The sequence below is a fragment of the Gasterosteus aculeatus genome, chromosome 15, assembly GCF_964276395.1.
Source record: "Gasterosteus aculeatus chromosome 15, fGasAcu3.hap1.1, whole genome shotgun sequence".
Taxonomy (NCBI): Eukaryota; Metazoa; Chordata; class Actinopteri; order Perciformes; family Gasterosteidae; genus Gasterosteus; species Gasterosteus aculeatus.
The window spans coordinates 547,357-574,422 of record NC_135703.1 but is presented as its reverse complement, the minus strand read 5'-3'; the positions used below and the strand labels follow the sequence as shown (position 1 = coordinate 574,422).

Genomic DNA, 27,066 nt, shown 5'->3' with positions numbered 1-27,066 from the left:
GGGAGGCATTGGGAGGCGTTTACCAGGTGCACAAAGGACCCGACGAAATGACCAAAATCCTTCTAACGTTCATTTGTGGTAAATAAACCACGAGAGTGTGTGTGTGTCTGTGTCCCACCTTGTGTGTGTGTGTCTGTGTCCCACCTTGTGTGTGTGTGTGTGTGTGCATGTCCCACCTTGTGTGTGTGTGTGTGTGTGCGTGTGTGCGTGTCCCACCTTGTGCTTGTGTTGGCTCAGCTGGATGTGGTTCAGGTCTCGTCCGAGTCCGGCGGTCTGAATCCTCAGCCGGCGCTCGTAGCACCAGAACTCTGCCTCCTCACAGTCAGAGAAGAAGTCAAAGAGCCTCCGCTGGGCCTCCAGCTGAAGCCTCCTGGGGGGAGGAAACGAGAGGAGGAGATTAGAGGAGCAGATGAGTAGTATTCATATCTGTTGTTCAGTAAACAGTTATTGATTATTGTCTAGAGAAGAATGATCAGAAGTGAACCTGCTGCTGCTGAGAGAAACCAGAGATCTGTACTGAGAGTCCAGATCTGCCACTCTGCTCTGAATCTGAAGACCTCCGATCACCTTCACCTGAGAGAAGGAGACACAATGTCAGCTCCAACTCCTACGTGCCAGCTGAGATATCAGGTACATCAACACGATCAATAACCTTCATTGACTTGCTGCTGATGGTGCTGATGGTTTCTCCGTGAGCTGAGATCTGAGCTTCCAGGAGATCTTGTTTCTGAAGGAGAGACTCGACCTCCGCCAGCTGCTTGCCCACCTCAGAGGAACTGGCCTGGGACTGAGGGGAGGAGGGGTGGGGGGGGGTCTCTTACCAAGCAGCATCCCATAATAATCACCAAAACTATGTCTAAATCTTTAACAAGTGTGAACTCACTTGTAGCTCTTTCACTTCCTGGGAGACGAGCTCGATGTCTCGGAGCACGCTGAGGTTTTCAACTACATTTCCCAGCAGCCCCCTCTGCTCTTGGAGCTGCTGCAGGAGGTCCTTCCATCGATGGCTGATGTTCTCCTCTCTTACAGACATATAGATATACAAATGTGTCACACAAATGTGGCACACATATATATATATATATATAATATCATATTTGTGCTACATTAAACTGTCTCACCTCCTTGTGATGCGCTCCTTGCTGTGGTAGCCTCCTCTCTCCACGCTGTCGGCCATGTTCCTCAGGGCGGCGAAGCGCGGCTCTCTGGCGAGGGCGTCGGTGGCCAGCCCCTCTAGACGCCGCTGGGCCGCCTGCGCCTCCTCCAGGGAGGCCAGGCCCGGGACGTCCTGCCTCCGGATGAGACGCAGCGTGTCCTCTAGGTAGCCCTCCCTCAGCGCCGCCTGGGACACCGCCACAAAACACTTTGAGCTAACGGCGAGCTAACAGCCAGCCCACGGTCAACCAGAGGAAAGGAGACTAGCTAACGTGAGACGAGTCTGAGGAAAGGTCGTCATGACATCACAAGTGATTTCAAGGTGAATGACTCATTGTGTGTTTTTCTGTCTATTTGTTTGTCTGACGAGACGCACACAGACAGACACACAACCAGAGGAAATCACATTGGAATCTCTTTATTTTGTGATCATACAGCTGTGATAAACCCACCGACCGAGAGATACAATGACCTCATGATGATGATCACTGTGTGATGTGTGACTTCCATAAACCACCACTGAGCAGAGATATTAGTTATTTAATTGAACGGTTGATAACGGAGATAAGCCCCTCCCCTTACCAAAAATTGGCTTTGGTTGTAATGGCGATTTAAGAAACTCATCTTAACATGTTGACCAACAAGACTTGTTGGTCAACTTTGGGATTTTTTAAATTCCTGGGTTTTTAAATTGCATACAGAAGTATTTTATTTTGAAAGGGTGGATTCTCCGTCACCTTCCTCTCAAACTTCTGGGCGAGCTGCTCCAGGTTCTCCAGGCGGAGCAGCGCCTCCTGCAGAGCTCGCTCACGCTCGTGCTCCGCCCGCTCCAACAGGACCCAACGCCTCTCCATGTCCCTCAGGGTCTGACCTTCAGACGCACACAGACACACAACCAGAGAGAGACACGACCACAGACACACAACCAGGGAGAGACACGACCACAGACACACAACACGACCACAGACACACAACCAGAGAGAGACACGACCACAGACACACAACCAGGGAGAGACACGACCACAAACACACAACACGACCACAGACACACAACCAGGGAGAGACACGACCACAGACACACAACCAGAGAGAGACACGACCACAGACACACAACCAGAGAGAGAGACACGACCACAGACACACAACCAGAGAGAGACACGACCACAGACACACAACCAGAGAGAGACACGACCACAGACACACAACCAGAGAGAGACACGACCACAGACACACAACCAGAGAGAGACACGACCACAGACACACAACCAGAGAGAGACACGACCACAGACACACAACCAGGGAGACACGACCACAGACACACAACCAGAGAGAGACACGACCACAGACACACAACCAGAGAGAGACACGACCACAGACACACAACCAGAGAGAGACACGACCACAGACACACAACCAGAGAGAGAGACACAACCACAGACACACAACCAGAGAGAGACACGACCACAGACACACAACCAGAGAGAGACACGACCACAGACACACAACCAGGGAGAGACACGACCACAGACACACAACCAGGGAGAGACACGACCACAGACACACAACACGACCACAGACACACAACCAGGGAGAGACACGACCACAGACACACAACCAGGGAGAGACACGACCACAGACACACAACCAGAGAGAGACACGACCACAGACACACAACCAGAGAGAGACACGACCACAGACACACAACCAGGGAGACACGACCACAGACACACAACCAGAGAGAGACACGACCACAGACACACAACCAGAGAGAGACACGACCACAGACACACAACCAGAGAGAGACACGACCACAGACACACGACCAGAGAGAGACACGGCCACAGACACACAACCAGAGAGAGACACGACCACAGACACACAACCAGAGAGAGACACGACCACAGACACACAACCAGGGAGAGACACGACCACAGACACACAACCAGAGAGAGACACGACCACAGACACACAACCAGAGAGAGACACGACCACAGACACACAACCAGAGAGAGACACGACCACAGACACACAACCAGAGAGAGACACGACCACAGACACACAACCAGAGAGAGACACGACCACAGACACACAACCAGAGAGAGACACGACCACAGACACACAACCAGAGAGAGAGACACGACCACAGACACACGACCAGAGAGAGACACGGCCACAGACACACAACCAGAGAGAGACACGACCACAGACACACAACCAGAGAGAGACACGACCACAGACACACAACCAGAGAGACACGACCACAGACACACAACCAGAGAGAGACACGACCACAGACACACAACCAGAGAGAGACACGACCACAGACACACAACCAGAGAGAGACACGACCACAGACACACAACCAGAGAGAGAGACACGACCACAGACACACAACCAGAGAGAGACACGACCACAGACACACAACCAGAGAGACACGACCACAGACACACAACCAGGGAGAGACACGACCACAGACACACAACCAGAGAGAGACACGACCACAGACACACAACCAGAGAGAGACACGACCACAGACACACAACCAGAGAGAGACACGACCACAGACACACAACCAGAGAGAGACACAACCACAGACACACAACCAGAGAGAGAGACACGACCACAGACACACAACCAGAGAGAGACACGACCACAGACACACAACCAGAGAGAGACACGACCACAGACACACAACCAGAGAGAGACACGACCACAGACACACAACCAGAGAGAGACACGACCACAGACACACAACCAGAGAGAGAGACACGACCACAGACACACAACCAGAGAGAGACACGACCACAGACACACAACCAGAGAGAGACACGACCACAGACACACAACCAGAGAGAGACACGACCACAGACACACAACCAGAGAGAGACACGACCACAGACACACAACCAGAGAGAGACACGACCACAGACACACGAGCAGATAGAGACACAATCAAACACACGCACGCGATGAGAGTAGTTGTGCTGACGGTGTGTGTTGTGTGTCTGTGTGCGGTACCCTCTGGAGGACTGTAAGCCCGGCGGTTGTTGGCTGCCAGCTGAGTCTTCAGACTGAACAGATGAGCCTCGATCGCCCCGCGCTCCTAAACACGGAGAGAGAACCAATGAAATGAACCAATTCCTTCTTCATTGATCGCTTTGTTTACTACATAATGGATGTTGTTGTGGAAATATCTGTTTGTTCATAAACAACAGATGTTTATGCCATTATCAGCAAAGGGTCAGAGTGCTTGTGTGACATCGCCACAATATTTAAATACATTTTAGGATTAACATGTTAAATATTGTGAAATCAAATAAATGAGCATAAAAAACAACGTCCTTATAAAAAATGGCTTCATAAACCCTCAATGACTTTAGGCAAAACAATAACAACAACACGGCGACGGCGTCATCTAACATGGCGACGGCTAGAAATGACGACACACATTCCTACTGTGAAGGTTATTTTTGCCTGAAAGAAATAACAATATCGAAATGGCCGCGACCACAGAAGAAGAGATGGAACCTGAAGGCGCGTCCCACCTGATATTTGGGGGGTTTCTCCACCGTCCTGTAGGTCTTGAAGGCCGCCATGAGATTCTGCGTCTCCCTCACGGAGTTTGGGAAGCGCCTGTCATTCAGCTGCGTCACCTTGCTCTGGATCCACAGGAGCAGATCTGAGACCAGCCTCTCGTACCGGACCTTCATGTGGTCCAGATCCATCAGCATGCCGACGATCTGAGGGGGGGGGGGTATAAACACAGTGGCACTGAGATCAAACCCTGAGGAACCTCACTGGTTATTCAAGACGATTCTGAGTAGTTAAATCTACACAAAGAGAGAACTCCGTCTGTATAAAGGACAGAACTCACTCCAAATAAAACACCTGTAACAAACCTTGTGGTGGAATCTGGGGAAACACTGAGTCCTGTACTGCTTCTTCAACCACCGACCACTGAGACTTCCCGCCACTGACATACCTAACACTGACCTAGAAAGAGACTCACCTGAGACACAGGTAACTATGGGCACACCTGTTACTCACGGCGTGGTACCCAGGAGGCCGCCGCCAGGCATAACCCTGAACTCACCAGGTAGAACTCTTGAATAGAGCGGGCAGTCTTTAATAACCCGTGAATATATATACAGTATGGTAGGAAATCCCTACAGAGGCTTCTGGTTACCTTCCTCTGGGCTGAAACACACCTGTTGCCTCCAACCGAAGCGGCAAAATGCTTCTAGAAACCTCGAGCCCACATAAAAACAATCCTCGTGCACCTGTCATCTCTAATTTATCCCCAAATCGCTTTTGCTGAAACACCTGGTTTAGTGTAACTGCTGTAGATGCTCCTAGATAACCCAACCACACCTGGGGGGTCTTCTACAGACGCTGACTACTAGCATACGTGCTACCTTAGCTCAAATCCTAAAAGAGTCTCCTTGGAAACCTCTAATGCACCTGGACACACCTGGTACCTACATTATAGCTGCTACGGATGCTTGTCAACACCTTCGACACACCTGGCAGCCTTTGTCCAAACCTCGGCATACCTGCACAAACTCGGAACCTCCCCCCAAGGGCTTGAAGCTTGTGACACACTCGGACCTACGTTAAGTGACCCCAGGTAACACACCTGCCGCATCAACATCGACCGCCAACACAGCTTGAGCTCCGACCTTTCCAACACACCATGGGGGGAATTAACGCACCTCATTGACTTGAAGGAACCTTTAAAAGCTGTAAACAAACCCTGGGATTTAAAAAGACAACAATACTTCTATTGACTCAGAGTACATCCTCATATCAGCGGTCCTGCTGACTTCTTAGCCTGACTGAACATCAGCACAGCGTAAACTAAATGTGTGTGAGCTCACCAACAAACATCAACAACAACAACAACTATAAACACACGGCGTGCCTCTTGAATCCTCACTGAGATCCTCGGCGGCTTCGCTGCTCAGAGCGAGCAGCAGGGGAAGGTGCTGCAGGCTGTGATCTGATCAGATGAGCTTAGTGCCTGAAGCCCCGCCCACAGACGAGAGATAGACTCCGCCCACTGAGGATAGAGAGGCTGTCACATGACCCACTGACCCGGGGTCAGCCCCATTAGTCCTGCAGAGTAAGTACTAAGACTACACGTAGAATACGCTGAGGTGAGTATGACTACATAGTAAAACAGACTGCGTTAGAGGTAACAGTACAACTACAAAAGTATGACTACATAGTAAAACAGACTGCGTTAGAGGTAACAGTACAACTCCAAAAGTATGACTACATAGTAAAACAGACTGCGTTAGAGGTAACAGTACAACTACAAAAGTATGACTACATAGTAAAACAGACTGCGTTAGAGGTAACAGTACAACTCCAAAAGTATGACTACATAGTAAAACAGACTGCGTTAGAGGTAACAGTACAACTACAAAAGTATGACTACATAGTAAAACAGACTGCGTTAGAGGTAACAGTACAACTACAAAAGTATGACTACATAGTAAAACAGACTGCGTTAGAGGTAACAGTACAACTACAAAAGTATGACTACATAGTAAAAAGGTGGAGGTGTGTTAGCGGTGGCAGACTGACGGTGTTGATTGGCGGCCTGCAGGGGGCAGCAGAGTCTACGCTTATTCTGAATCTAGGTGAGCAAGTCCAGGAGCAGCTACATCACTGCTACTAGTACTACTACTTCTACTTAGACTACTACTACTACTACCACTTCCACTAGTGTTTCTAGTACTACGACTAATATTAAAACAGGTTATTATGTTGCATTAACAAAAGATACAAATGTCTCAGTGAGTGTACAGTGTGTGTACTGTGTGTACAGTGAGTGTGCAGTGTGTACTGTGTGTACAGTGTGTGTACTGTGTGTACAGTGATTGTACTGTGTGTGTACTGTGTGTGTACAGTGAGTGTGCAGTGTGTGTATACTGTGTGTACTGTGTGTACAGTGATTGTACTGTGTGTGTACAGTGATTGTACTGTGTGTGTACTGTGTGTACAGTGTGTACTGGGTGTACTGTGTGTGTACAGTGAGTGTGCAGTGTGTGTATACTGTGTGTACTGTGTGTACAGTGATTGTACTCTGTGTGTACTGTGTGTACAGTGTGTACTGTGCGTACCTTGGCCAGTCTCTTCTGGATGGTCTGACCCTGCTTCACCTTGGAGAAATAGTGGTAGTAGAGGGACACGTAGGTCATGATGGACTTCTCGTCCGGGTGGAGCACCACGTCCTCCACCTCCAGCAGCTGCATGATCCCGAACTCACGCTCCGCCAGCGAGAAGGCCCGCTGCAGGTTAGCGAGGGGGTCGTCGCCACGGAGACAGCCGTAGTCAAAGAGGTCAGGCCTGGAGGGGGGGGTACAGAAAGATGTGTATCTGTGTGTGTGTGTGTGTGTACCTGTTTGTGTGTGTGTGTGTGTGTACCTGTGTGCGTGGATCAGGGCGTTGAAGGCCAGTCCGTTCCTCCAGCTTGAAGAGAAGTCGACCACGTTGACGTCGTGGTATCCGGAGGTCTTCCTCTGACACCAGATCAGCAGCGCCTCCTTGGCTGAGCGATGAGCCACGCTGCCTCCTCCTCCCGCCTGACAGGAGGAGGAGAAGGAAGGAGAAGGAAGGAGAGGGAAGGAGAGAGGAAAGATAGGGAGGAGATGAAAGAGGAGGTGAAACATTGTGTCACTCGTTGGTTAGTCAGCCGGACAGAAGGCCGAGGGTTTGATTCCAAACCTCGTCCAGGCTGATGGGTCCGATCTGGAATCTGAGGATGATGATCCACAGCAGACCCAGGATCAGCGTACGGTCCCCGTCCACCACGTTCTCTGGACCAATCAGATCCACTCGAATCTGACCGTACGTTTCGATATGAACGTGCAGAATACAATTGTTATTGATGGTTTTATCAATGAATGCATATTTTAAAGACGGGAGGCCGGTCGGAGAATCATTTGTTCATTCAAGAGGCAGTTTGGCACCTTGGTCTTGAGGAAGCTGATGGCGTTGCTGTTGTTCTCGAGGCAGTGGACCCTCAGGTTGCGGCGGCTGGGTGGAGGCAGCGTCTCCTTGGAGATGAGCTCCAGCAGACGAATGAGGGCGACTCCGGTCTTCAGATCCACGTAAACATCCTTCAGCTCAACGTTGTCCTGCAGGAGGTGAAATCAGCCCAGTTTAAATGATCCCACTCAAGACCTCTACCTGTGTCAGAGTTACTTGCTGCTCAGATTTATTGCCCCACTGTTTACAGCTTCCTGTTCTGGAGCAGGAAGCAGAACTTCCCGTAAATCATCCCGAGAGTTGAGTGTCTCGCCCCTGAAGCTCCACGTCTCAGGACATCCTGTTTATCAGCAGGTCAGGTGACGCATTCCCCATAAACAGGACGGTAAATACGGGTAAGATGACGTTGGCTCAAATACCTCAAATGTGATGACTTGATGCTTTTCTCCGTTATAAACCTATTTTGGGGTATTATGGACGGATATTCTGATTCAAAATACAAAACCTATCTTTGTCATTTTGTTGTTTTTAAAGCTCATAGCCAGAAGAGTCACGCAGAACCTCCGGAGAAAAGACGTCGTCTCCGGGACTCATCGGGAGGAGCCGATGGGACGTCCGGAGGAGGAGACGGGGACATGGAGGACAAGCTAACGCTAATTCAAGGATTATATATATATATCCTGTTTATATACATATGTACACACATATATATATATATATATATTTATGTAATAACACTGATTATTCTGTTATCCTAGATATCCTAATTCTTGTTTTATTTCCTGTTAATTTGATCTATTTCAGTCTTTGGTGACATTTGTCTCATTCTGGTAGTCAACGTCTTATTTTCTTTCCTTCCCTTAAGCTTTTGTAATCAGAACCAAATCGTGTTCTCACTTTTAAAAACACATTCCTTCTCTGACGGCCATAAATCTCACAGAGGTCATGACCTCAGGGAACAAATCCCAGAGGAATTCTGGGAATGAGGAGTAGCCGACATCAGAGAAAACCCACGGAACCAAACCCAGAAGACACGAGGACCACGAGAGCGTGACGTCATCACATCACGACGCTGACGTCGTCACATCACGACGCTGAGGTCATCACATCACGACGCTGAGGTCATCACATCACGACGCTGACGTCGTCACATCACGACGCTGAGGTCATCGCTGACATCGTCACAAAACCTGCCTCATACTTCCAGTTCCCTCCAACATTTGTTTCATGGAACTGTGACAAACTAATTCAACATTTAATCATTTAATCATGCTGCACTTCCTGTCTCACCCCGTTCTTGCTGAAGACGCTGTTCATCCACTTGGTGAAGGTCTTCTTCTGGACCGTCATCCTCTGCTCCTGCAGCTCTCTCACTCGCCCCGCCCCGTCCTCCTCGCCCTCCATCCTGATTGGCTGGAAGATCCTTCAGACACAAACCATTAAAGAGTAAAGTTAGACACGTTTGGCCTGAAGGTTATTTCTCTGACACACAAATCTTGACATTGAAGAACATCTGATCCGGTCCTGACAATCATCAGGGTTCCTCCTCTGGGGAGCAGACATGAGACGCATCGGACCGTTGTTGGGATATTTTTCTTTTGACTTCAGGCCTTAAAAAATCTCGAACCTGCAAACTCAGATTCCGGCGTTCACAGCTGTGATTGGACGACCCGGCGAGCCGTCAGCTGATTGCTCATCAGTTCTGAGTTAGCAGTTAAAATCGTATTTGCGTTCATGCTGACAGAAGCAGTCACACTTCAACCCCCTGTAAAAATACCTGAGCGGTCATAATACAGATACAGGTAGTGTTTGTGTGTGTGTGTGTGTGTGTGTGTGTGTGTGAGGTTTTTATTATATACTTTATTTCAGTTCAAACAGTTAAATCCTCTCTGTCATTTTGTTTCTGTTATTAAATCCTGAAAAATACTTTTGACCGTTTTAATAGAAGTTTTAAGTTTCTAGAATAAAACCATTCACCATCATTTAATTGTATCAAGAATATCATTTTAATGTCTGATTCATCATTTTCTTTGTTTATCAAATTTGTTGTTAAATAAAAAAAGTCTATTGTTGTTGGAGTTGTAGTAAGTTTGAAGTAACATTAACGGAAAGTTAGTTGGTTCTTATTAACAAATTATTGTTGAAAATGTGCTTCTTTCCTGGAGCCGTGCTAGCCTCTATGCTAAGCTAAGCCAACAACTGACTTTTCTTGTCAGTTATACAAAACACACGATACATTAATAACAGAAGTTATTATTTTCTGTGGTTTTTACTCATCAACAGGAAACACGTGAAGAGACTTTTCCCTTTTCTCACCTTCTCGTCCACCTCGTTCCTCCGGCTGAAGAACTCACGGATCCAAAGACGCAACAAACAGCCTGAATGTTTCTGTCCCAAGGCGACTGTCACCACAGAAGAAGATGTGTGTGTAAGTGTGTGTCTGTGTGTGTGAACTTTGAAACTTTTGGATTTACAGCATGAGCAGCGCCGCTCACCTGACGGCAGGTACAGGGGTCAAAGTTCACTCACACACACAGTTTAAATATCAGCTGATTTACTGGTCAAACCTGAAAAACCACCATAAAAAAGTGAAGTGTTTGTGACTTCACACTTTATTTACTTTATGCATATTGTACTTATCGTTTGTTTCATTATTCTGATTTGCGGCTCACTTTTCAATGTTTATAGATTAATCTTCTTTAACTCATGGAACTACCACATTTATTTTATTACCTTAGACACAACATTTCAGAAAACTAGTTCAACTACATACAATTTTGTTTTATACAAAACAGACAGGTGTAAATATGAGTAAATGTTTGAATAAACTTTATTGGTCTCCAGGTCAGGAGTCAAGTGACACGTTTAAACATGTGAGATACAGTCACAGGAATGAACCCTTTACATGTCAGATGGACGATGATGACAAACATCTGAAGCTCGGTAGTTAATGTTTATTCACTAAAGTCCTGCGTTCCCTTTTAAAGACGTAAAAAGCTTTGATTTCGGTGTATATTTTAACGGAATAAGCATCATTATAAAACTGCTGAATCCTCAAGGACGACTTTGTGTCCCGTCATGAGAACAGAGGACACAGAGACGCTCCTACCAGACCCCCCCGAGGGACACTAACTGACAAGAACCCACCCAAACCCAGCCCATCCAACCAGAACCCACCCCATCCAACCAGAACCAAACCCCATCCAACCAGAACCAACCCCCATCCAACCGGAACCAACCCCCATCCAACCGGAACCAACCCCATCCAACCAGAACCAAACCCCATCCAACCAGAACCAACCCCATCCAACCAGAACCCACCCCATCCAACCAGAACCAACCCCCATCCAACCAGAACCAACCCCCATCCACCCAGAACCAACCCCCATCCAACCGGAACCAACCCCATCCAACCAGAACCAACCCCATCCAACCAGAACCAACCCCATCCAACCAGAACCAAACCCCATCCAACCAGAACCAAACCCCATCCAACCAGAACCCACCCCATCCAACCAGAACCAACCCCCATCCAACCAGAACCAACCCCCATCCACCCAGAACCAACCCCCATCCAACCGGAACCAACCCCATCCAACCAGAACCAAACCCCATCCAACCAGAACCAACCCCATCCAACCAGAACCCACCCCATCCAACTAGAACCCACCCCATCCAACCAGAACCAAACCCCATCCAACCAGAACCAACCCCATCCAACCAGAACCCACCCCATCCAACTAGAACCCACCCCATCCAACCAGAACCAAACCCCATCCAACCGGAACCCACCCCATTCAACCGGAACCAACCCCATCCAACCAGAACCAACCCCATCCAACCAGAACCAAACCCCATCCAACCGGAACCAACCCCATCCAACCAGAACCAAACCTAACCCACCAGAAAGCTGAGGCCGCATCTGGATCTGATGACGGCAGGAAAACGCTATTTTACTTCTTCTAGTTTTTATTAAAGGCCCTATAAGAGACGTCAAGACCCCGTGTACGTCTCTGGTGTCGACCTGCCAATTAGCGTGTAGCCCCGCCCTAAAGCGTCCCCTGCTTCATGGTCTGTTTGACTCTAAATGGACCATAATTCACTAAATGAACATCATGTTGGGTCGGCTTGACTCCCTGCTCGTCCCTGATAGGCTGCTGCTTTCCCTTTCACAAATGTCAAGATGGTGGAGGACATCATTAAGTCGTCCCCGGTGGACGGCGAACGCCGACAGTTACTTTTGACCTCTGACCCCCTCACTACCCCGGCGTCCTGCACCGTCCCTAAACCCACCAGACGTTCAGGGACCGTTTCTTGTTCCCAACCATGTGGACGTGAAGACGACTAGGGATGTCTTTTCATCTTTTATTTTGAAAACCCATCAAAAGAAATCAAATTATTTCTATTATCATTATTAACTAATTCAAGAAGTTTAAATCACAGCTGGTTTGGTCGAATTACCTTTTCATTTTCTTTGTTTTTTTTTGAAACACTAAAATATGTTCTTAGTTTGATCCTTTCTTGTAAAGAAATCATTAGTATTGGAGCGTAAATTATTGAAAGATGACATTTATACATCTATTAAAAATCTAGATTTCATATTTACAAATAAAAAAGATTAAATGTCACAGTGATAGTTTGATTTATTATTTTTACAACTGAAATGTGTTTAGAAATGGTCTTCAGCTTGAGTGGCCTTATGGGTAATGTAGTTTGGACTCATTTGGGGCGGGCCCTATTTCCTGTTTGCATTTCATTACTTTTCATTGAAACACTTTGAGTGACAAAAAAACAAAGGGATGAAATCTGATCCTTCGTCGTCTTTGGAAGTCAAGATCAGTTCGTTAACTTTTAACAACGTATTTTACAGCGATGAAGACGAGGATCCTGCGACGGGTCACATGGTACAGAAAAGATGGTTTAAAGGAGTACAGCTTCAGGCCTTCAGAATAAAACCAGCAAATAATTGTAATCATGATTCAGTAAAAATAAAAAGGTAATATAACGTAGTGCTGACGTGTCGGGACAGAAATAGTTTGTCCCGACACTTTAAAAAACACACAAAAGAACATTTAACTCCAAACAAAAACATCTTCTGATCAATGTGTCTTCCTCACATATAAACTACACATTAATAACCAAACAGAAAACTTATTATAGTATTGTATTATTCTGAAAAAACACTACATTAGCCTCTGCCGCTTTTATTCTGAAGGTCAGAGTTTGTTCCTGTTGCGTTTCTCTGGGATCTTTATCGTTTGTTGCCCCCCAAATATTCCGTCTGAGACATTTGGAGGTGGAACACGACGGAAACATTAAGACAGGAAACGGAAACGTCTTTAAAACTTTCAAAATAAAGGGGTCCATGTGAAATCCGGAGTTGTGAAATATGAAGCTGCGTAAATATATATATATATATATATATATAGATTTACATATATATATATATATATATATATATATATAGATTTACATATATATAAATCTATATAGATTTATATATATATATAAATCTATATATGTATACATACATATATATATATATGTATGTATACATATATAGATATATATATACATATATAGATATATATATATATATATATATATAAATATATACATATAGGAGTTGATTAGAGGTCAACCTGATCCGTGTTGGTGGCGAGTAAATCCTTAAACTGGATTGGTTCTCCGGTAGTCTGAGGGTCAGCAGCGGGAAGCCCCCTAGTCCTCGCTATGGTTGTACATGGCGTCGACGGTGGGGTCCTTGCGGTGGGACGGCGGCACCAGGTGCTCAGGCAGCTCCGCGGGCAGCTCGTAGCCCTCCAGCTTGACCTTGATGAGGTGCTGAGCCAACGCGAACTCCTCGTCGTCCAGCATGCCGTCGTGGTCGCAGTCGGCCAGCTTCCAGATCTTCCCGAGCACGGTGTTGGGCAGCCGCGAGTTCATCATCTCCTTCTTGGCATTGACGCCGGTGATCTTGCCGTTGACGGGCGTCAGCATGTAGAAGATCTCGTCGTAGCGGTGCTTCTCGCGGCTGACGATCCAGTCCTCGGCGTCCGCCCCGGCGCTGATGCCCTCGCCGTAGCCCCGGCCGAAGGGCCCGTCCTGGGAGCCATCGAAGGCGCCGCCGGACACCATCGCCGGCGGCGCCTTGGACTCCTCGTCCCGGATCATGGACATCAAGGCGGCGATCTTCGTGGCCAACATCTTGTCCACCGACTCGACCAGCTTCATCTTCAGGGACGGGAACTTGCTGAAGTCGTAGTGCTGCAGCATGTCCTGCAGGAGACACACACACACACACACACACACACACACAGAATGTGGTATTAGTACTTTTACTGCAGTGAAGGATCTGAGACTCACACGATGAGAACGAGCAGCCGAGGGGTCGAACCTGCTGCTTTCTGGTCTGACCTCTGACCCCCAAGGGAGGAAACCCACTCCGTCTCACACACACACACACACACTCTGCAGGTGGCTCCACACAACTCACAACACACGTCAGAGTGTGTGTGTGTGTGTGTGTGTGTGTCAGGGGAGAACACATCTCACCAGGGAACCCAGAAATCTGAAACTATTTCTCTCGTCAATAATCTGATAAATAAAAGTGTAGCTGGAGAACACACACACACACACACACACACACACACACACACCAGCTGCAGAGCAACACCCCCACATCACATTTTGTTCTGTGTACTGGAGAAAGTACTCTGAACTCAGTAAGAGTTCTGCATTCAGAATAACGCTCAGCCTACTGAAGTACAAGTAGATGAGTATTCACAGTACATCAAACCTGAAGTACTAATCGAACACACCATTATTATCCAAAACAGAAGTGTATCACCTTTATTTTGAAAGGACACGTCTGCTCCTGTCCAACTACTTAAATTGTAGCCGATTGTGTTTATTGATGTCGCTTCGCATCCTCGTACTCGTATACTTATACTTCACTACATTTCATCTGTGTACTTGTATTGGGAGAGTACTATTACTTCCATACCTAAAGTACATTTAGGAGAGAGTACTATTACTTCCATGCCTAAAGTACATTTAGGAGAGAGTACTATTACGTCCATACCTAAAGTACATTTAGGAGAGAGTACTATTACTTCCATGCCTAAAGTACATTTAGGTAAAACTTATTTCTCTGACCCTTGATTACAGCGTAAAGGGCGTCTTTGTGCTCAGATTCCCGGCGGTCCCTGAACGCATCGTGGGTGAGAGGTAAACACAGAGGAGGGGGCGGGGCTTCCTCACCTGCATCTTGGCCACGTTGGGGAAGTCTCCCGGGCTGATGTGGTGCTCCCTCTGAAGGATGCAGTAGATCTCTGGAAGACGAGAGATAAGCTCCTCCTTCTTCTTCTCACGGCCAAACAGAGACGGCATCTCCTTCTTCAGGTAGCTGATGATGTAGGCGTGCACCTGGGGGCACAACAAGAGGAGAAGATGAGGTGGAGGAGGAAGTAAAAGAAGGGGTGGAGGAGAAGATGAAGGAGGCAAAGAGGGGGGAGGACGAAGGAAAAAGAGAAGGATGGGGAGGTGAAAATGAAGAAAGAAGGAGACATAAGATATTAAGGATACATTAAGGAGTGAAGAAGAAAAGGAGGAGAAGAGCAGAAGACTGAGGGTAAACTTCACCCAGGAGGAGGAATGTAGGAGTTCAAGAACTCTTCAATCCTTCATTCCAGTCAACAGGAGGTGGAAGGAAGGAAGGAGGGAGGGAAGGAGGGTGAAGGGTTATCTTCTGGGGGGAGGGTGAAGGAGGAATAACAGCCATCCCTCATCATGTGGAGGAGGAGGTCCTGAACAGAAACAACGTCAGCTCCAACCAGACTGCTGAGACCTTCTTCTCAGCGTTTCCTCTGCCTTCATGTTAATGGTTGAATGGATGAACATCTGTCATGTACAGATGTTCATGGATGGCTGAATAAATCAATACGTGGACGAATGGGTGACTTGATGAATGAATTAATATAAGTTATGTACTCAGTGACTGAATGAATGAATAAATCAGTATACGGAAGACTGAACATTCCTCCATGAAACCAAAACATCGGCTTCATTCGTTGACAGAGCGCTTTCATTTCCTGCCTTTTTTCCCGTCTCTGAAACACAACCAGGATATTCCCAGAATTCCTCAGCAGGGTCGGACCGAAGGCCTTCGGCGTTCACTCAAACACGACACTTCCCATCTCACCTTGGCCAGCCTCGCTCTCTTGATCAGGTCGTTGAGTTTACGGAGCGCTGCGTTTCTCGGTAGACTCTGGATGTCCTTGAAGAGGTCCTGAGACTCCGCCTCAAACAGACGCCTGTGGAGGAAGTGAACGGGTGAATTGATTAACTTACTCATCAATAAATAAATAAAAACACGCAATTAATTAAATCGTTAAAGACTAAATCAGTGACCCAAAAGCAGTGAGAAGAGAAGGAGCTGGTCTCAGTGAATGGATGGATGAATAATGGAACGAATCCATGAATGAATAAACGGATAAATGAATCCATCAATGAATGGATGGATGAACGAACAGATGGATGATTCAATGGGTGAACGGATGAATACCTGACCTGTTCTCAGAGTTCTGCAGCGGTTTGGCCCAGAAGGATCCCAGATAAACTCTCACCACCTCTGGAGTGTTGATCACTTTCCCCAGCGACCACATGAGGGCGCCGTACACCCTCATCAGCTGCTGCGTGTCCACCTGAGAGGTGAGCAAGACAGGATCAGATCTGCTCAACAATCACGTCTTCATCGCCTCGCGTTGCTCGTCACCCTCTCACCTGGTCGGCCTTGTTGAGGACCACGCGGATCTTGTCGTCTTGTCCTTTGAAGGCTCGGATGGCCTCGGAGAACTCGTCTGAAATGTCCAGTTTGTGAGCGTCGAAGAGCAGAATGATCCGATCCACGCGCTCCCCGAACCAACGCAGCACCTCCGCAAAGTCATAACCTGCACACAGGAAGTTCATCCTTTCAAAATAAAGTCTGCACAAACGATAACACCTGCTTGGACTAGAGTCAAGGTGAATTCAGTTAAGAATTTCAGCTTTTGTGAAAAATAATTTCTTTTAAATTTCATTCATATTTAATTGCTATTTTAATGTTGTATTGAAGAAGACTTGAAACTAGAGACTGAGACCATAAACTCATGTTTACAATGTTTACTGAGGGAATAAATCCAGAGAGAAGTAGAGTCATTTCCTCATAGACGTCTATGGGAGCAGAGGAGTCGCCCCCTGCTGGTCACTACAGAGAAGTAGAGTCATTTCCTCATAGACGTCTATGGGAGCAGAGGAGTCGCCCCCTGCTGGTCACTACAGAGAAGTAGAGTCATTTCCTCATAGACGTCTATGGGAGCAGAGGAGTCGCCCCCTGCTGGTCACTGCACAGAATGCAGCTTTAACTCATGAAGCTCTGACGTCATCATCCTAATGATGTAATAAGAAGCTTTCCAATATTCAATGAAGGAAACACAAACATGAAAACTGAGAAGAGGACAAAGGAGAGCAATGAGGGCACAGCTGCTGCACTACGTCTTTAAATGTGTGTGTGTGTGTGATATGTGATATGTGCCAGCAGTTTGGGTGTGGTTCCTCTAAAACTGGGTGACCCTCTGAAACTAAACTGAAATAACAGCTTTTAAACTTTAACTGGAAACAGATTTCTGAGATCAGTAATCTGCTGTGTTCTACTTCACTGGGTCTACTTGTGTTGTATTTTACATTACATTACATTACATGTCATTTAGCTGACGCTTTTATCCAAAGCGACGTACAGTAAGTGCATTCAACCATAGGGTACAAACTCAGGAGAACAACATTTTAGTATGTTCTACTTCACTGGTTCTACTTGTGTTGTATTTTAGTATGTTCTACTTCACTGGTTCTGCGTGGGGGGATTTCGATGTACCGGCCCTTTAAGAGCTCTAGAAGCTAGAAAGCCGTCCTGTGTCAGAAGCAACGCTCCACTTCCTGTTAGGACACCAAGAACACAAACATCAGCTGATCGCTCCTTTAACCCACTTCAGCATTCAGCTAAAAGGTCACCTTTAAAGTACACACACCTGAACGCACGCACACACACACACACACCTGAACGCACGCACACACACACACGGCACACATCTCGGCTTCACTAGATCTTGTGAACTAGAGTTGTGATTCATAGTATTCAAGTGTTCAGCTGCTTCGATCGATGAATCAATGAATCACGTGATCAATGTGTGTGGAACATTCCGTGATGAGCTGCTGTCCACACAACAAGCCTGTTTGTGGACACAACACACACACACACACACACACGCACGCACGCACACGCACACACACACACACACACACACACACACACACACACACACACCATCAAGGTCGTAAGATGAGGACGGGACGCAGCTCACTTCCTGGTGAATAAATAACAAACTATTCTCTTGGTTAAAAGACTAAAATTGACATGAATTAATTAAATGAAAATGTGTTTTCTTGGCTGGACAATATTGTTTCAGTTTAGTTTTCCTTTTGGATAAAAACGTTCGGACATCGTCCTAAAAGACAACATCTCATTAGCAAGTTAAAATAAGAGGTTTAGACTTAAACTATTCATTTAATAATCAAAAGCTTCATATAGATTTTGTTATATTCATCTTGAGAAGTTAATATCATCAAAACTGATCCGGAGTCACAGACTTTTTCATTTTAAAAGGTTTTCTCTATTAAACGTTCTTTGTTTCCTGTTTTATCAATAAAAGATGTGTTCAGGTGTCAGGAACTGTTCCTCCTCTTAGCTACATGCATGAGTGAGTGAAGCAGTGAGCGAGTGAAGCAGTGAGTGAAGCAGCGAGTGAAGCAGCGAGTGAAGCAGTGAGTGAAGCAGTGAGCGAGCGAGTGAAGCAGTGAGCGAAGCAGTGAGCGAAGCAGTGAGTGAAGCAGCGAGTGAAGCAGCGAGTGAAGCAGTGAGCGAGCGAGTGAAGCAGTGAGCGAAGCAGTGAGCGAAGCAGTGAGTGAAGCAGTGAGTGAAGCAGCGAGTGAAGCAGTGAGTGAAGCAGCGAGTGAAGCAGTGAGTGAAGCAGCGAGTGAAGCAGCGAGTGAAGCAGTGAGCGAGCGAGTGAAGCAGTGAGTGAAGCAGTGAGCGAAGCAGTGAGCGGAGCAGTGAGTGAGCGAGTGAAGCAGTGAGCGAAGCAGTGAGTGAGCGAGTGAAGCAGTGAGTGAAGCAGTGAGCGAAGCAGTGAGCGAAGCAGCGAGTGAAGCAGCGAGTGAAGCAGCGAGTGAAGCAGTGAGTGAGCGAGTGAAGCAGTGAGCGAAGCAGCGAGTGAAGCAGTGAGTGAAGCAGTGAGCGAAGCAGTGAGTGAGCGAGTGAAGCAGTGAGCGAAGCAGTGAGTGAGCGAGTGAAGCAGTGAGCGAAGCAGTGAGCGAAGCAGCGAGTGAAGCAGCGAGTGAAGCAGCGAGTGAAGCAGTGAGCGAGCGAGTGAAGCAGTGAGCGAAGCAGTGAGTGAGCGAGTGAAGCAGTGAGTGAAGCAGCGAGTGAAGCAGCGAGTGAAGCAGCGAGTGAAGCAGCGAGCGAAGCAGTGAGTGAAGCAGTGAGTGAAGCAGTGAGTGAAGCAGCGAGTGAAGCAGTGAGTGAAGCAGTGAGCGAGCGAGTGAAGCAGTGAGCGAAGCAGTGAGTGAGCGAGTGAAGCAGTGAGCGAAGCAGTGAGTGAGCGAGTGAAGCAGTGAGCGAAGCAGTGAGCGAAGCAGCGAGTGAAGCAGCGAGTGAAGCAGCGAGTGAAGCAGTGAGCGAAGCAGCGAGTGAAGCAGTGAGTGAAGCAGTGAGCGAGCGAGTGAAGCAGTGAGCGAAGCAGTGAGTGAGCGAGTGAAGCAGTGAGTGAAGCAGTGAGTGAAGCAGCGAGTGAAGCAGTGAGCGAGCGAAGCAGTGAGTGAGCGAGTGAAGCAGTGAGTGAAGCAGCGAGTGAAGCAGTGAGTGAAGCAGCGAGTGAAGCAGTGAGCGAGCGAAGCAGTGAGTGAGCGAGTGAAGCAGTGAGTGAAGCAGCGAGTGAAGCAGTGAGTGAAGCAGCGAGCGAAGCAGCGAGTGAAGCAGTGAGTGAAGCAGCGAGTGAAGCAGCGAGCGAGCGAAGCAGTGAGTGAGCGAGTGAAGCAGTGAGTGAAGCAGCGAGTGAAGCAGTGAGTGAAGCAGCGAGCGAAGCAGCGAGTGAAGCAGTGGGTGAGTGAAAACACTTGCAGGGTTTACCAGCGGTTGTGCGATGACTGATTACTCCACTTGTTCCACTTCCTGTTTGAAAGGAAACACCTTCGTAGGAACAATCCCACTTCCTCTTTGGGACGATACTGGCGTCCTGTAAACAGCGGTGTGTGTGCAGAGCGCTGCAGACAGGAAGCGTGGATGAAGGCCGGTCGGTACTGACGCCCCATGTTGGATGTATTTGGGTTTTATTTGCACGCTTTACAATCACGCTCCACGTTGTTTAGCAGCTTTGAATCTTTATGATGCAGAAAATTCACAAAAAGACAAAAAAAACGTCCTTGATTGTCACACACACCTCGAGGGGACGTCGCCACAAAGTAGGATTAAAATGACCACGAGCATAAAAGATGCAGACCGGACACGGCAGGAACACGTTGTTAAATAGTGCTTTGAACAGCAACTGTCTCCTGCTTCCTTAACGGACTCTAAACACCTTTTATTCTCCTGCTGGATCTGCTTTGTTTACTGTGAACACAAATGATCATCAACAAATAAGAAGCGTCACAAACAGCCACTGAGCTCACTGAGTTCATCTGCTGGACCAGGACCGAAGCAGAGCCATGGAAACCAGAAACCAGGACTGGAGCGGGTGGGACAGGGGAGGACACCGTCTCTGGGGCAGAAGGGAGGGACTACTGGCTGGAAGCTCAGGTTTGTGGATTACAGTAAGCGAGGCTCAGATCCAACAGAGACTGAACATTTAAAGCAGAGAGAAACTAAACCAGACGATGGACAGAGAGAAGAAAGAAGAAGTTTACATATTCTGTGTCTCCATGTTTAACGTATTGCTCCAAAACAGGATATTTGAACCAATCAATAAATCACTATTCTCTTTAGATCGATTCTCTTCTTCTTGAGAACTGAACGTGAACTAAGGACATGTTTACATTATATATGATTCACTGTATTTAAATCATACTCTTTCTGCCTTTAAAGTATATTTAAGCTTCTGTCTTCAGTACAATCAGTACTAGAACGAGTAAAGGTACATGAATACTAAGTACTAATGGTGCTACTGTAGAAATGTGACGTGAGGATTAAAACAGATTGGAAACGTCGGCGGTTTCAGGTCCTCTTTTACCAGCTTGTGTGGTTGAAGTGATTCATGGGAGAAAAACCACCGAGAGACAAAACAGGAAGTGACAGGGTGAAGACATTCGCAAGAGCCCTCCACACCGGTTTGCTCTGGAGGGAGGTCACGGGGTCCGAGATCGCCACACTAGACCACGAGACACCAGGAGGGGGTCCGTCCCTCGGACCTCATTCAATATGAGCAGACGAAAGACACACACACACACACACACACACACACACACACACACACACACACACACACTCACACTCACACTCACACTCACACTCACACTCACACTCACACTCACACTCACACACACACTCACACTCACACTCACACACACACACACACACACACACACACAGTGTGTGTTACCTCTGCTGATTCGCTGCTTCTCTCCTGATAAGATACCAGGAGTGTCGATGATGCTGATGCTCTGAAGAACCTGATTCGGCATCTGAGAGCAGATGAACCTGAAAAGACAGAGAGACACCACATCACTGGCTAGCAGTCTTTATGCTAAGCTAAGCTAAGAGAAAAGTCGTATTTAACTAATTGTTAGGATATTTCTTTAAGGATGTGATATATATATATATATATATATATATATATATATATATATATTACATATATATATATATATATATATATATATATATATATATATATATATAACATGTATATAGAGCGTTTCCTGTGTGTGTGACCAATGTCGTCCTGACATGAAAAAACAAAGCGTGGAGCACGTGTGACACACGTCCCCCTGGAAACAATAAGTCACTGTGGTTCCTCCTTCACAGCGGGACGGGCGGGATTCCTGGTTAAAGGAAACCCTTGAACACACACACACACACGTGCACACACACACACGTGCACACACACACACGTGCACACACACACACACACACACACACACACACACACACACACACAGAGGGTTGCTGTCTCCACGTCCTGCTGCCACTCTTAAAAATATTTCAGGACAGAGGAAATAGTTTTAGAAGTGTTCCAGCTAAATTTAAACCCTCGCTCCCAACTCACAGCGTGTGTGTGTGTGTGTTTACATATCAATCAGGAGGAGAGGTCACTTTACTGGTCGTGGGTGAAAGCAGTGAGAGGAGCTGCCAGGGTGTGTGTGTGTGTGTGTGTGTGTGTGTAATGTGTGTAATGTGTGTAAATGCTCTAATGTTCACACACTATTCTGTGTTATTGTAACACGTGTGATACTTTATAGGGTTTGATTAAAGGTACTTTATGAGTATGAGGTACGAGTCTCCACATGTTGTCCATCAGAGATGTGTCCTTGGGTGTCCTTGGGTGTCCTTGGGTGTCCTTGCGTGTCCTTGCGTGTCCTTGCGTGTTCTTACCTGTTGAGGAAGGAGTTTCCAAACGCGTTGAGCTTCCTGAAGGGCTTCTTGGGGTCGACCACCAGGGCGTTGCCGGGGACGATGCCCTCGTTCTCGCCGTACATCACGGCGATGAAGCCGTCGGTGGTCGGCTCCGGACCGATCCGCATCCCCGGGAAGTCCTGCTCCAACAGGTACCTGTGGGGGGGGGGGGGTTAGTTCCCAGGTATCACAGAGTCAAAGAAGATTATTATTTATAATAATAAATAGTGATGTTCTTCTAAAAAGACACAAGAAATTTGTTGAAATTTCTGCTCAAAAGCTGCTCAGTCCCTCATGGAGTATTTCATATTTTATAATACACACACCGTTTATTACATTTATACATTCATACGCATATAATAATCCAACTTTTATGTATCCTGCAATTTATATTCTCAGAAAGAAAGAATCTTGTTAGCATTAGCGATAGCTCGACTAAACCCAGAAGGTCACGTGACCCCGGTGGTTGCAGGTCGGGCACCTGCTGCTTTTATTTTGACGGGTAGATAAGAGGAAAAGGGAAACAAACCCTTTTCCTCCTCGTGTGTATGCAAAGACCACGGACCGACAACTTTATTGACAAAGCTTCAATCTGACGCACACACGGACAGAAAGCGCAACGCTTAGACGGATTAACTGTGGACCAATCAGAGGCCGCGCTGCTTCCAAAGCACCCAAATACGTCACTGTGCAATTTACTGCCAACTTCTCCCCATGATTCATAGCATTTGTTTTAGTTCCCATGATTCATAGCATTTCTGGGGATAGGGTGGGGCCTCGGGAACACACACACACACACACACCCCTCTGTGCTCTGGGAGATGTAACTCCGTAGAGTCACATGGTGCATTTGAATGAACCTTTAAACGCCTCTCATGTGGTCGTCCTGCTGCTGCTGCGTTCAAGGACACTCTGATAACCAGAGCTCCCTGTCAGGCGATGGGAGTCTGTTGAACGTGGCTGGAAGAAGCTTTCTGACGCGTCATCAGCGTTACAGGCGGCTGTGACGTCATCACGGTGTTCATTTAAATGTCCCACAGGAAACACGGATTTACTTCTTTGGTTCATTCGTTCGTTCTTTGTGTATTTTTGTTCTGAAGAAGCGGAACCGTGTTTGGACCGACGTCCACAGGGGCCGGGCAGGTCCCGGGTCCCTGGGGGGTCTGACGCTACTTCATCGTACCTCGTTAGGACGCTTCATCGCCACACACACATTACCGCCCCCGTGTGTGTGTGTCTCTGTGTGTGTGTGTGTGTCTCTGTGTGTGTGTGTGTGTGTGTGTGTGTGTGTGTGTGTGTGTGTGTTACCGGGGGTCTGCATGCGTTGATCAGCTCTGTAACCCGTGACCACGTACCGGCCTCCAGGCGGCGGATTAACAGTCACGAGTGAACCGTGCAGCTAAATGGACACAGTAACAGTTTTTACTGTCAATGAGGAAACTGTCCTCCTGGTCCATGTGGTCCCGTCCCGTCTTCATCACCAACAGCAGGTTCAGGAAGACGAGGGACAATCCCCCACCTCAGCAGCACTACAGTTCCCATGATCCTCAGCGGCTGCTCAACCTTTCACAATAAAGCTGTTTTTTTAAACCACAGCCCACGTGTCAGTGTGAGGGGGGACAATGTGAGACCGTGGACCCCCAGAGGAGACAGTGGACGCTCTAAGGGGGGACAATGCGAGACAGTAGACCCCCAGAGGAGACAGTGGACGCTCTAAGGGGGGACAATGCGAGACAGTAGACCCCCAGAGGAGACAGTGGACGCTCTAAGGGGGGACAATGCGAGACAGTGGACCCCCAGAGGAGACAGTGGACGCTCTAAGGGGGGACAATGCGAGACAGTGGACCCCCAGAGGAGACAGTGGACGCTCTAAGGGGGGACAATGCGAGACAGTGGACCCCCAGAGGAGACAGTGGACGCTCTAAGGGGGGACAATGCGAGACATTAGACCCCCAGAAGAGAGGAGACTGTGGACCCCCAGAGGAGACAGTGGACGCTCTAATGGGGGACAATGCGAGACAGTGGACCCCTAGAGGAGACAGTGGACGCTCTAAGGGGGGGACAATGCGAGACAGTGGACCCCCAGAGGAGACAGTGGACGCTCTAAGGGGGTACAATGCGAGACAGTGGACCCCCAGAGGAGACAGTGGACGCTCTAAGGGGGGACAATGCGAGACAGTGGACCCCCAGAGGAGACAGTGGACGCTCTAATGGGGGACAGTGCGAGACCGTGGACCCCCAGAGGAGACAGTGGACGCTCTAAGGGGGGACAATGCGAGACCGTGGACCCCCAGAGGAGACAGTGGACGCTCTAAAGGGAGACAACGCCAGTGTCCCTTTAAGACCGGTGTCAGTCTGAGCCGCTCTGTGGACTCTAGAGACACACGTATTCTACGTCCATCTCTACATCGGCTCTAAAGGAACCCCGTGTGTCCCCGTCCCTCACCTGATGAAGGTGGTCTTCCCGGTGGAGTACTGGCCCACCAGCAGCACCATGGGCTTGCTCTGGAAGTCGGCGGCCTCCAGGGCGGGCGAGTGGAAGTCGTGGAACAGGTAGGTCTCCTCCAGCGGCAGCAGCTTCTTCAGGTAGAGGCTCTGCAGGCCCTCCGTCACCGTCTGGTACATCTCTCCGTCCTTGTTGCGTCCTCCCTGCTCCTGCTTCACCCAGCTGAACATGGTCCTCTGTGCCGGTCTGTCCCTCCCTCTCTCCGTCTCTCCCCCGTCTCCAACTTCCCTGTTTCGATGTGTCCAGATGGAACTTCCGGCTGTTTTCGGCTCCGTCGCTGCTGCTCGGGACCGATGAGGCGGTGGAAAGAGTGCGCGCGTGCGCGCGTGCGCGTGTTAGTCTCCGCTGCTCTGCGCGCTGCCCCTCTGTGCGCGCGCTGCTGGTGACGTGCCCACCGCTGGTGCTCCTACCTGGTTGGGGGGAGGGCACCGCCCTTCTCCCCTCCGGGGGCGGGGCCTGACGCACGCACGCGCGCACGCGTCTGTTTATGAAGTTATTATTGATCCTAAGGACCATCATGTAATCACTCAATGACGTCACTCATGACCGCGTGAAATCTCTTTCTCTTTAAACAGGTTTGCTTCCTTAAATAAACACGCGTATTGTGGCTTCAGGTCATCATCATCATCATCATCATCATCATCATCGTCATCATCGTCGTCATCGTCGTCACGTGTCGCGGTGCTGTAGCGCCCCCTGCTGGATGTTCAGTTCATTCATACGAAACAGGAATGGGTGGATTACAGAATATAGCGAAATAGATTTCTCATCAGATAAAAACAGCAGGTCAAATCAATAATGACAACGTATTGATTTAAAATTCCTTGATCCCCGAAAACAATTGAAAACAATCAATTCTTAATGATAAAAGTCTCAAGAGGGAAAACAAACAAACTAAAATCATGAAGATATTAAAAGAGTTTAGGAGCAGATCCCAGCAGGACGCGGGTCACTAGAAGACATTACAGATCATTTCATCCAAAGCGTCTTACTTCACATTTCTAACCCGTAGCTTTTCACATCTTGGCCCAGGGAGCCGTTAGGGGTCGGAGGTCGGGGGTCTTGCTCAGGGACACTTCAACATGGGACATGGAGCAGCCTCTGCACCGCTGCACCCCGACGACCCCCCACCGAGGTGAAGTTATGACGTCATTACGTGTCTTAATGACACCAGCAGGTTGTTGTTGTACTAAGGATCATTTCTCCGTGTGGACGGTGACGCTTGCTGCAAACATTTCCTTGCTCTTAATGAGTGAATCTCAATTATGAGACCTGTAGAGATTAATAGTTGAGTTCAGTCCCTTTTTAGGGCGGCGCCCGTTATTTATTTTGTGAATTATCTCAGCGATTGTTAATAATTCTATTGATGTCAGTGATTTAATTTCACACTAGCTATTCACCAACGCGTTGGCGTTACGCGTTCTGACCCTGAGACAGGAAGTAGACGCGTCCAAGGCGACCTGAGCGTTCGTCAGGTATCAGATCTTTGGCCCTAAACATTCAGCCAGTGCGTCATGTGTCATGTGATCAGTCATGTGATCCACTTCCCGGTCCGATGAGGACTCGAGCTGCAGGTTCTGGATCAGCTGCAGCTTTCTGATGGACCTTTTACAGAGACATGTGACACAAGTTAAAGATCATCATCATCTCTAGCGCCCCCTCCTGGAAGCCCCCTGGTCATACATTGTACTCACTCTACTGGCGTTACTGC

The 27,066-nt window shown here is 48.0% G+C and overlaps 2 protein-coding genes and 1 long non-coding RNA gene across 6 annotated transcripts in view; 1 reads left to right on the top strand and 2 right to left on the bottom strand.

Annotated features, from left to right (window-relative positions):
* sptbn5 (spectrin, beta, non-erythrocytic 5) overlaps window positions 1-10,605 on the bottom strand; it is a 38,332-nt gene extending 27,727 nt beyond the window's left edge. For 3 of the 4 annotated variants that reach the window (XM_078089171.1, XM_078089172.1, XM_078089173.1), the window contains exons 1-14: window positions 10,468-10,605; window positions 9,442-9,574; window positions 8,133-8,300; window positions 7,888-8,004; window positions 7,588-7,745; window positions 7,284-7,509; window positions 4,701-4,895; window positions 4,174-4,258; window positions 1,893-2,026; window positions 1,122-1,342; window positions 884-1,022; window positions 653-787; window positions 485-573; window positions 217-370 (exon numbers count right to left, since the gene is read on the bottom strand). In XM_078089171.1, the coding sequence (XP_077945297.1) occupies window positions 217-370; window positions 485-573; window positions 653-787; window positions 884-1,022; window positions 1,122-1,342; window positions 1,893-2,026; window positions 4,174-4,258; window positions 4,701-4,895; window positions 7,284-7,509; window positions 7,588-7,745; window positions 7,888-8,004; window positions 8,133-8,300; window positions 9,442-9,555 (1,935 nt within the window). In that variant the 5' untranslated portion in view covers window positions 9,556-9,574; window positions 10,468-10,605. Of the gene's footprint in view, window positions 1-216; window positions 371-484; window positions 574-652; window positions 788-883; window positions 1,023-1,121; window positions 1,343-1,892; window positions 2,027-4,173; window positions 4,259-4,700; window positions 4,896-5,054; window positions 5,246-7,283; window positions 7,510-7,587; window positions 7,746-7,887; window positions 8,005-8,132; window positions 8,301-9,441; window positions 9,575-10,467 lie in introns of those variants that run through there. The other variant, XM_078089174.1, reaches the window with a different exon arrangement.
* LOC144388372 (uncharacterized) lies at window positions 8,179-9,606 on the top strand. Its single transcript, XR_013452720.1, has 3 exons — window positions 8,179-8,546; window positions 8,686-9,250; window positions 9,317-9,606. It is a non-coding gene; the product is annotated as an uncharacterized LOC144388372 (long non-coding RNA).
* Window positions 10,606-12,598: 1,993 nt separating the features above from the next.
* Window positions 12,599-25,987, bottom strand: ehd4 (EH-domain containing 4). Its single transcript, XM_078089178.1, has 8 exons — window positions 25,296-25,987; window positions 22,829-23,005; window positions 21,837-21,934; window positions 16,936-17,102; window positions 16,723-16,856; window positions 16,355-16,466; window positions 15,415-15,579; window positions 12,599-14,430 (listed from the first exon to the last, which is right to left on the bottom strand). The coding sequence occupies exons 1-8, from the start codon at window positions 25,523-25,525 to the stop codon at window positions 13,873-13,875; spliced, it is 1,641 nt and encodes a 546-aa protein (XP_077945304.1). The 5' UTR covers window positions 25,526-25,987; the 3' UTR covers window positions 12,599-13,872.
* Between the last annotated feature and the right edge of the window lie 1,079 nt (window positions 25,988-27,066).